The sequence below is a fragment of the Pieris brassicae genome, chromosome 14, assembly GCF_905147105.1.
Source record: "Pieris brassicae chromosome 14, ilPieBrab1.1, whole genome shotgun sequence".
In the NCBI taxonomy this organism is placed as follows: Eukaryota; Metazoa; Arthropoda; class Insecta; order Lepidoptera; family Pieridae; genus Pieris; species Pieris brassicae.
The window spans coordinates 3,140,267-3,151,396 of NC_059678.1; the positions used below are offsets into that span (position 1 = coordinate 3,140,267).

The 11,130-nt window shown below is 36.6% G+C and overlaps 1 protein-coding gene across 2 annotated transcripts; it reads right to left on the minus strand.

The window, feature by feature from the left end:
- Positions 1-493: 493 nt before the first annotated feature.
- Positions 494-8,725, minus strand: LOC123718003 (phenoloxidase-activating factor 2-like). 2 transcript variants are annotated; one of them, XM_045674341.1, is made up of 9 exons: positions 8,481-8,725; positions 7,124-7,286; positions 5,943-6,066; positions 5,539-5,638; positions 4,807-4,916; positions 4,460-4,689; positions 3,141-3,325; positions 2,881-3,045; positions 494-971 (listed from the first exon to the last, which is right to left on the minus strand). In XM_045674341.1, exons 2-9 carry the CDS (start codon positions 7,284-7,286, stop codon positions 810-812), a joined length of 1,239 nt encoding a protein of 412 aa, XP_045530297.1. In that variant the 5' UTR covers positions 8,481-8,725; the 3' UTR covers positions 494-809. The 2 variants fall into 2 exon arrangements, with proteins under 2 accessions (XP_045530297.1, XP_045530296.1); XM_045674340.1 differs by lacking the exon at positions 8,481-8,725 and adding an exon at positions 8,167-8,302.
- Between the last annotated feature and the right edge of the window lie 2,405 nt (positions 8,726-11,130).

Consider the following 11,130-nt stretch of genomic DNA (forward strand, 5'->3'; position numbering starts at 1 on the left):
TAAGGGACAATCTGTTAGGTTATTGTCCGAGACTACCTACTGAATCAGCCCCTGTGTTTGAAGAATCCTGTCAAATACTATACTTCAACTATGACACATTTTCAAACTTGAACACACAAACATTACGTCCAAATGGAAGCGCGAAGCGAATCACTTGTTATAACTTGAGCTGTTCCTCAACTCATAAGCTATTTCTGACGTGAAGTTTTGTCATATGCATACCAGCCCACAATGTATCTGTTCCTTCGTGTATCTTGTCTGTCAAGTAAGTTAAAAAACTTATGTTGATTTCTATACGTCAATCACAGGTAACAATTGTCATTGCTATCGGCTAACTTATCGGAGATGTTTTTTTATCGAAATATATATGTGAATAATTTGAGAATGATAAATAACACGTGAAAAGCTTGACGTATTTACAAGCTTGCTACGTGGTAGAGACAGGTTCCGCGGATTCTTGAGATTATGAATAAAACATAATTAAAAATGACAATTTAATTATTCATTTATTTATATGGATGCATGGCCAAAATTTGTGTAGGTTCCAGTGAACAAAAATCAATGGCGCTACAACCTTTTTAAGTCTGGACCTCAGTTTCTGTATCTGTTTCATAATCATTCGTTAATCTAATAGGAAAGTAGGTGATCAGCCTTCTGTGCTTCCGATTTGACTCCGATCTGTGCTTCAGATTAATCATTAGTTTCTGAAAGCCTGTGTTGGTTGGTCCAGACACTAATGATTAATCTGAAATGGTTAAAATCTAGTTTAAAAGTAAGAAAATAATATTTTTCGTGTACTTTATTTAATTTTAATATGTGTATATCGTAGTGTCAAACCCTTTGCCGGCCATTTTGTCGTCGATCCAGTCGCGTAGGTTGGCTACATCCACATAGACACCTGGTGTCCCATCCTGACCACACCCAATACCCCACGCGACAATACCGCTCTGCATGTATCTGTCTTTCTCGTACTGGAACAAATTAAATATTAAATAAAAATCTGAATATAAAAACAATGAAGCTATGATAACTTTGGAACAACAACTATTGATGCGTGAACAGTACGGTCCTGCCGCGGTCACGCTAATATATATATATATTTTTATAAAACAAATGGGCAGGAGGCTCACCTGATGTTAAGTGATACCGCCGGCCATGGACACTCTCAATGCCAGAGAGCTCACGAATACGTTGCCGGCTTTTAAAGAATTGGTACGCTCTTTTTTTGAAGGACCCTAAGTCGAATTGGTTCGGAAATACTTCAGTAGGCAGCTGGTTCCACATAGCGGTGGTGCGCGGCAAAAATTGCTTTGAAAAACGCTCAGTCGTCGAACAGCAGGCGTCGAGGTGATATAGGTGGAATTTAATTTAATATTATCAGCAGCAGACTAATCAAAATTCATAAGAGATCCATCAACAACAAAGAAAACACACGGCTATTTGCAATGTTTGTATGTCTACTTTCTCTTGAAAAATTTCTACAAACCTATGTTATGTTAATCAAACATTACTAAAAAGAAGAAATGGCAAGATGAGTTTGAGGAAGCGCAATGAATAGCTTCTAATTTATGATGTAAGTGACCTGAACCATAGACTTGTGTGTTATTTTTTAAAATATTGATTTAATTTATATGGAGGAAGGAAAGTGTAGCTTTTCCGTCGACTTAAAGGGAGGAACCACGTCCTATCGGTTAATCTGATAATTAACGAAAGGCTGCATCTATACACAGCGGAGAATACTTTATTAGCACGCTCGATCTAATGCACTGGGGACATTGGACTGGTCAGTCAGTAGTTAGACTGTTAGAAGGAAGAAATCACCGCCTTCATTCCAGCACAAACACCTTTATTATATGATAAATTATTGTGATTGTATAACTGTAATGTAAATGTGATTTTTTATATTTGGAAAACACATATAAGTTATATAAAATTATTTTGTAAAAAATCTTATAGGAATTTATGGTTTATTTTGCGCATGACCAAAGGTTTTTCTAATATAAAAGCGGTAATGGCATTGCATAACGCACTTGATTTGGGCCCCACAAGAAAAGAAATATTCTCTAATGGTGGAGCGTATTCAAAATAAATTTACGACATACATTTACACGAGGTTGTATGGAGTGTACCCACTTTACCCAATAATATAACCAACTTTGTTTGTCTTGGGTGGGATACAACAAGTTAGACGTAAGGAGGGACCTTACTATCACATTATATTTTTTTAAGGTCCTTAGAGGAAAAATATATAATGCGTAAATGTTGGAGAGACTGGGGCTGCGTGTGCCAAATAATCACTCTCGGCGTGGTAAGCGATCGCAATTGCTGGCAGTGCCTCGGGCGCGTACGAACTTACTTAGAGAAGCACCATTTACGCGTGTCTTGCGCATCCTAAATATTATTGCTTGTGAGACAGATGTTTTTATTTGCACACTGGCTGAATTCACAAGAATTGCATTATTTATAATTAGTTACAAAATGGTTTAGATTTTAAGTTTTTACTTGTTATGTTTATATTGTTTTTAGTTTAGTTTTCTATTGCATTGGTATTAAGTTACTGTAAAAATAGGAAATAAGGAAAGAAATAAATAAATAAAAGTTAATTGCTTAATTTAACTCAGGGGGTGAAATAATTTTTGTTTGAACCACGTAATAAGTTATAACTACAACCACATATAAAGTCGTGTGGTATTTGCTACACTCCCTCGAAAAGGGTGAGCTTTGGCCCGTTCGGGGCATGTGCCCCCTTCGGGTGGTGTATGTGTTCGGTACGGGGGCGGGCTTATAGCCCTTGATGGGGGCTGCAGCGCGCGGGGAGACAAATTCAAAGTGTAAATGTAATGTAGAATTTTGAAGATCAAATAATAATATTAGCCTTACCGGTACAGGGCAAACAAGTGGCGAACCACCGTCTCCCTTACAAGTATCCTTTCCATTCTCCCCACCAGCGCACATGAAGGATGCGTGGAGCTTAAAGAAATCGCCCAGACGGGTTTTCCGTAGAGCAGTTTCACATTCACGTCTATCTACTACTGGGACTTCCACCTGTCAAAAATATAGCTTTTTACTTCATTTAAATTGTTTCGGATTGACACACAGACGGCTAAAGCTGGTGGATCTGACTTAAGGTATCAACTCGCCTTTCTCAAAATAACTTGAAAGCGTCCCTCTTTTTCAGACTTGTCCTTTCCCCAACCAGACGCTAAGCATCGAGTTCCAGCGAGAGTACGTTGTCCAGGTGGTGGTAGACACACGATGCCGACGTTCAGCGCATACTCCATTGAAGATGCAAGGAATAGGAGAGCAATGTCGTAGAAGAGATTTCCTTGAATAGGTTTTGTATACAATAAATCAACAAACACGCCATATTGAGAGGCTAGTTATAATGGCCATAAATACTGTTATATAAAAACTTTTCTTTTTTTCAATTTTTTATTTCTTTAATTTTTTTTTTCGATTTTGCGCCATTATACATATTTTTTTACAAATTAATCAATCCACATTGGATTGGGATGTTAAAGAAAATAGGATTGCAGTGATCAGCCGTTACTCATATTCTTCACTTCAAAAGATGATACCAAGCAGCCGTATATATCCTATCAACAGAAACAACAACACTTGGTCTGTCGAAGACCATTCGTCGAAACGCCTTCTATCGCAATACGAATATCTTCTTCACCTGCTTAAGCTGCTCAAACGGTCGGAAAGGTACAACGTGATTACGAACATTATCTTGCGTCAGTGATGGTTTGGTTGGGCGTGTCTTATCAAGGCCTCATAAAACTAAATTTTTGTGATAGAAGAGTGAAAAGATCAGCCATTTGTATCAAGATACAATCTTGGATCGTGTTGTGAAATCTCTCAGCAATACACTTTTAAAAAATTCTGGTTTCTGTACCTTACACACGGTCACAAGGTAACGACTAACCAGCCTGGCTTGAAACCAACGTTCCGGACTTTATAAGAGCCGAAGACTGGCTTTCATCTAGCCCAGACCTCCTTTAGACTTCAAATTATGGTCAAATTATTATGGCACATGGCCTGCTCTAAACCACATGGCGAAATTGATTCTCAAAAAAATCATTGGAGCAAGCAGTCGCAAAATTTCCCTTCGACATTAATATAATCTTTAATACACCCAATAAACAACCATAAATAGTATGTCTTACTCAGGTTCTCATCAGTATTTAGTGGCTAGTATAAAAAATATACAGGATGTAGATCTTTTCTAATTTTAATAAGAATTAGTAAACAAGGAAATTTACTTTTAAAAACGCAAAAAATGAGAACTCTGTAGGGGTCGAGTTTAAGGACCTCCCGTAGAACAATTTTTTGCACCTGATGACCCCATTCAACTTCTGGTTGCGTTTAATCCACGACTTTTTGGTCAGCCCGTATAATGACATTACAGCAATTAAATCATAATTCGATCGCCGTATAAAACAAATGTTTTACTTACTTTTATTAAAGTCCTTGTGAATCAGGATTTCGGAGACATCTCTGTCTTGGTAAGGGTAAATCTCCTTAGTGGTCTGGGTGTCCCATTCCCCAGCTCTCACTCTAAATGTTTTAGATGCAGTGACATAGTGTGCTACTGTCAGAACTGCACGGGGATGAATGAGAGAACCTCCACCAACGTAGACGTTCCGCTTCTTGCCTTCTGGATCCTCTGCATCCACAGGCTCAATCCTGGGATCAACGAATTCAGAACTAGATGTAAGATTATGTGGTGCTGGTACTATTTCCTTAAAACAATTATAATTATGATCTATATAATCTATATTTTTAATAGGGAAACATTTTTACTTGAGTATGGCAACCATCCATGGAAATTCCCCGAATTGCGCTTCGTCATCACTGTCACTTGTGATACGAAAACCAAGGCCACCTTGGTTACGCCGGCCGCAACCTTCGCGCTGGAAAATCGAATTGTATAAAATAAATACTAATATGTTAGTGAGTGATTGAGAACCAGTGAGAATATCATCATCAATGGCTATATGACCCCTTTTGGGCCTTAGCCTACTAAAGTACACTTCGCCATCGCAATTTATCCAGTGCTTCTCGCGTCCAACATTGAACCCCGTCCTTGACAACTCCATCCCACCAACGTAACCTCGGCCTACCGGATTTTCTCTGGCCACCGGGTTGTGAATACAGTAAGGACCTGTCATTAAGGGTTCTGTCATCCGCCATTCAGTGCACATGTCCCAACCATTAGAGCCTGTTGCATTTTATGAATTGGACAATGTTGGCGTCATCAAAGATGTTATAAAGTTCTTCATTGTAGCGAATACAAACACCGTGGTCGCAAACAGGACCAACGCTTCTTCGAAGAATCTTCCGCTCGAAAATATGGAGTGAGAATATATTTTATGTTGTTTATTGTTAATACGAAAGTAGGTGATCAGCTCTCAAGTTGAGATTCGCGTCGAGGATCTGTGCTTAGAAGTGTATTCCATACTCCGATGGTCCAACTCGACCTGCGTAATGAGCTTCAAATGAACCTTAACAACATAAGAAATGAAGTATACATACCCGATCAACGGGTGGTGCTGTGGTTATAAGATCTCCAGACTTTCTTCTATCAGACAATGAACAGCACACCTCATAGTATGTGCAGAGTCGGTGTTGGTCTCTGAAAATGTGAATCGACATACAATCTCCAATGATGACGATGTCCTGAATTGCGCTGCCAGTGTTTCTGGCTGCTGTGTATATTTACAAGTACTATCAACCTAACCCAAAGTCTGAATTTCGCAGGAGACATTTTTGTATTAGTGGTGGTAAAAACCCCTATTCTTCCATAGGTAGGTTAAATAATCCAGGCAGAGCCGTCGAGGCGCTAAGCCAACACCATAATTCCATCAACACTTACCAACGACATGACACTGTCTTATTATTCTAGTTTTTTTACTATTAAGTGTACAAATAAAAGTTACCTTCTATCAATGATGCCTACACCGTCATTTATAACATAATTGTTTGCGTTGCACAGATAATTGTTTACACACGCGCCGGATGATCCATCGTTCAATATACATGATGCTGGTGTGGCTGATGTAGCTGTCAAAAATAAGGCATACAAATTAAAAACCTTTCAGAGTGCCCGAGTGCCTATTTAAACGGGAAGGAAGGGTGGAAGGAAGGGAGCAAGGTGTTCCACTCCTTCGCTGTTTTTACAAGAAACGACGAACCAAATCGTGCAGTGCGGCACCTGGAGATATAAATAAGGCAGGGGTGAAACTCCAGCGAGCTTCTAGATGTTTGAAAGGGGGTGACGGAAGCAGATTGACTGAATCTCAGATTGTGAATGTGTGAGCAGTAACTTTCTTACTAACTACTAACTGACGTGAGACTTATCTTAAATTATCGTGATTTACGTGTATTTTTACTTTCTATTTTTAATGTATCATCTTTTTAGTTTAGTTTGTTTTTTTTTGTTCCTGTTTAGTTTTGTCTTAATAAATGTGTTTTACTTATATTTTGCACTACTTGCCTATCTTATGTAATTTAATACATTTTTATTTTTATTTTTTCTTTACTCAGTGGGTGGGTTCTTTAGTGGTTGCCTGGAAGAGATTGCTCGTAACCGATAAGGCCGCCATTTGCCCTCCTTTTGATTTAATTATGTTAAATTTTTTTATATTGTAGTGTAACGAAGTGTAAATAAATAAAAAAAATATCTACATAATTAAGTTATCTGCTGCATTGTTTTTTATAACACCATGTGCCAATTTTATTTTATTGTAGTTTTTGTATTCTAGATACATGTCTTCACATATACTTATAAAATCAATTTATACAAAATATTGTAAAAACTAATTTAAAAAAGTAATTATGGAGTTTCTTACTCAATCTCCATTTGAGACTACCTTTTGGAAGGAGCTTTGGAACTGGAGTTATTTTTTTTTAAATATTTACGGATTTTTTTCATTTACGTTAATTATGTAATTTTGACTTTTCAATAGAAATAAATGATTTGCCTTTGATTGCGTATTATCAGATCCCATATTTTGCAGTGCACCCGAACAATACAACTCCCGGGAGCTGATGAGTTTTGAACGGATTTAGAATTTTATAAATTGTTACCAAATTCGTATATAGTCTAAACATGACTTACCACGTACCATCACTGGAGGCACAATGGTTGAAGGCTTCTTCAGGCCGAGATTCCCAGGGCTTTCACCAAATACCTGCTTGATCACCGTATCCAAGTCTCCAGAGATACTGTCCTGGCAAAACGCCAGGGATACGACGGCAAGTATTATCAGTAATTTGTTCATCTGGAATATTGAAATATGTAATGTGTTTTTCGCTTATCTAATTTTCCACGGAAACCACTAAAATTTTTATTTATTTTATTTTAATTCATAAGATTTTAGTCCAATGCTTATTGTTCTCGCGATCAAATGATGAAACCAATATTAAAATAAATAATTGACGAATTTTAATAATATCGCCAACCTTGTCTTGGGTTTTAACAATAATTGGTAGTCGACGACAAATGTCAAGTTTGCAAGTTGTAAGTAGGTGTACATATATTAGTAGGTATCGCAGCCAACTAGCTTAATAAGCCGTTCAATTAACGGCCTAGCCTTTTAACTAAACGGCGCTGTTTAACTAACGGCCTGAAAGATATTGAGCCGTAGCGTTTGTTGCAACATTTAATAAACTGGCTAGCTAACGCTTATGCTATTCGTTCGATAGCGATCATGTCACTGTTAGAGTAAGTGTAAGAACATTAATATGTTACATATTAAATTATTATGTAAGATTTGAAGTGAAACTTCTTTATCAGCGTCGTAAAAATATATAAAATAATAAAAGCCTTTTATTAAACTTTATCTAATTTAACATTATTTAACCAATTTCTATAAAGTTGAATTTTTCGAAAAATAAGGTTATAAAGAAGTTTCACTTCTTATGTCTGTACACTAATACACACACACATTTTTTTAAGTTCCTGGCACATGGTCGTACGAATGGCCCAAGAATTAGCCATCCAGTTTATTAAACGTTGTAACAATAGCTACGGCTGAATATAATTGAGGCCATACATGAATGCCATATTCACGCGTAATATTAACGTTAACATCCGTTAAGATGTTTTAATTATCAGCAATCAAATCATTAATTAAAATATTTAAAAAAAACGAGTGTAACCTTCATGTTGTCTATATTTAAGTTTCTTCAATTCAGTGATGAGGTCGCCACAATCGTAGCAAAAGTGTTTGACAGTATTCACAAAATATACAAAAACTAACAGTTTAAGGACAGTAAGTTGGACGTCCGGGGTTGTCCACTGAATATGCTTTACTGTGTTTGAAGAATCAATGACAGCTGTTTACGCTCGCTTCCTTGACCTTTCGGAGGCATTCGACCTTTTATCCTACTACGCTCTATGGAACAATTTTAGCATCTCATGTACACCTGGTTGATGTCGTAAATTCTACTACTTGTTAACTTTTCTAACTTACCGTTTAAGATTATGAATATCACCTTGAACACACAAACATTACGTCCAAACGGAAGCGCGGTCACTCGTGTTTTAATTTGAGATTTTCCTCAACTCGCAAGCTTCTTCAATGTTAGAACATTGCAAAGTTTAGTAATGCCTTTATTGAACAAGACAACATACGTTGTTATTTAAAACTAGCGCTACAACCCCATAATTTATATGTTATGTCGTGTCTTGTCTGTCTTTAAATTTTTCGATCGCTTCTGTGTGTTAAAAATCTGTCTCACATCAAGTCACGCCGGTCACGTGACAAAAAGGTCATAGACAATGCTTGATGGCTAAAAATAATGTCCTCGTCTGTGTATTCTAATAGATTCTTGAAGTTAAACTTCGTAGGAGATGTTTTTGATCGTATTTCGATCAAAAACATAGTGGATTTTCAATTATAATTCCTATTCTGAAAGTCGGTTAAGGTTAATTAATTATAATAATCGTTTATTTATCAAGATAGTGGTACAATTAGATCGAGATAATATAAATAGGCATGCAAATTTTAATATATATAAATCTCCCGTCACGATGTTTGTCCGCGATGTACTCCTAAACTACTTAACCGATTTTAAATTAAATTGGCACACCGTGAGCAGTCTGGATAGCTTAGATCTTTAATTATAGTCGCAATTTTATTTTATTGCAAATTATTTGTCTATAATTAATTGACAGTCACAATAATTATCTGTTAACTCCAAAAGATTCTAACAGATGTCGATACTTTTCGACTGGATTGAGTAAGTGATCAATAGATGGCACTGCTATGCTAAAATTCAACATCATGATTACCACGTGTTATTGAGGTTAAAGTATCAATTTAATTTATTTTGTAGTAAACGAAATACCGTGAAATCCAATTATTTCCGTGTTACTTAGACCGAAGTGTAAATCAAATTCAAATTATTGTGACGATAATACAGTGAAATTATTCTTTCGTGTCACGGTATTAAGGCTAACTAAAACCACATTAAGGAGAAACGAAGTTCGCGGGGGCAGCTAGTGTCATATAAACTTTTACAATGTCTTATTAAGTACATAAAATAATGTCAAAGTTAAGTTATTTACAATCGGTGTCAAATCTTTCGTGTAACTTCTAGGAAGGTGATTAAGCAGTTTAATAGCCATTGCGAACCAATTTTTGTATATACATTGTGGTGGAGCATGCATTGTCATTAAGCTTTATTATATTCTAGATATGACTATATTTATTGTTTTTGTTATACTGTCTACATACCTTATTATATATTAGAATATTATTAAATAAGGTTTGAGCAATTGTGTGTTGGTGACACTAAAATTTCATAAGGATCTCTTGATGTGTTCACGGTTAGAAAATACTGTCGTACAATAACTGCAATGCAATGTCTCAATGAGCCGTTAACCGTTAATCAACGACTTTGAGTAAAGGTCGTATTTTAGTACTTATTTCACAACAAAATGGCGGGCTTCAACCCTTAATAGTTCTAAAGAGTTGACAACAACAATGAGTTGACAGCAACATGATCAGAATTTGATATTGTCTTACGCAAGTTCATTTAATGAAAAAAATATTTAGCGAACGTAAATAATTTATTAACATAATTTCACATTATATATGAGTGCATTTCAGTAATCGGCTAATTGACAGTACTTATGAAAAAAGTACTATTGAGAGTGTGATGTACCTATGCTATATATATGTAAAAAGTATAGCTTTGAGAGCAGCCACTAGGCCAAAGCCTAGTGGCTTCAGCGTGCGACTTTCATCCCTGAGGTCGTAGGTTCGATCCCTGGCTGTGCACTCTCTGTGTTCTCTCTGTATTTAACATTAGTTCGAACGGTGAAGAAAAACATCGTGAGGAAACCGGCTTGCCTTAGACCCAAAAAGTCGACGGCTTGCGTCAGGCACAGAAGGTTGATCACCTACTTGCTTATTCGATTAACAAATGATCATGAAACAGATATAGAAATCTGAGGGCCAGACCTAAAAAGCTTGTAGCGCCATTAATTTATTTTTTTATAGCTTTAAAAAGCATTATCAAGTTATGTTACTAATGTTAGGTTATATATTTTAATTAGAAGCGCACACTTCAAGCCAATTTGAGCCCTTTACTTTTTCCCATATTGTAATTTAACATTCTCGTCTCCGATAATGTCGTATATTATCGAACTATTCAATAAGTAAGTACCTAAGTTTTTGTAGTGAAACTTTTTTAGGCGCATGATAGTATTTTTTACGAATGAAACGCAATTATAACAATATTAGCGTCACGAAGATGTGCAGCGTTTTTGGCGAAAAGGGAGAGAGCGATTGAGACCGATTGAAAGAGAGTGAGAAAGGGCGAACGTAGCATGAAGAAAATAGCCATGGAGTGAGCAAGCCAGTAAAGAAGAAGGAGAGAGGGAGTGAGATAGAGCAATCGCATCACGCACTGTGGCATGGAGCGAGAGGTAAGAGAGAGCTAAAGTTAGTAAGCTTGAGAGTGAGAAAGGGAGATCGACAAAAAATATACGCTATTGGTTGATGTATGCGTTTAGAAGAACTTTAGATGGCAATACTGTCGCAGAACGTATGCAGTATGTAAACAGTGTGAATATAGATATACAAATATATGGAGTGATCATATACTGGTACATGA

Bases quoted from the DNA above. Each gene is read 5' to 3' on its own strand.
- LOC123718003 (XM_045674340.1), bottom strand. The intron at 4,917-5,538 runs GTATGTATACTT...TCGATTTTCCAG, and splicing joins CAGCACCACCCGTTGATCGG to CGCGAAGGTTGCGGCCGGCG. The intron at 4,690-4,806 runs GTAAAAATGTTT...CGTTGATCCCAG, and splicing joins TGGATGGTTGCCATACTCAA to GATTGAGCCTGTGGATGCAG.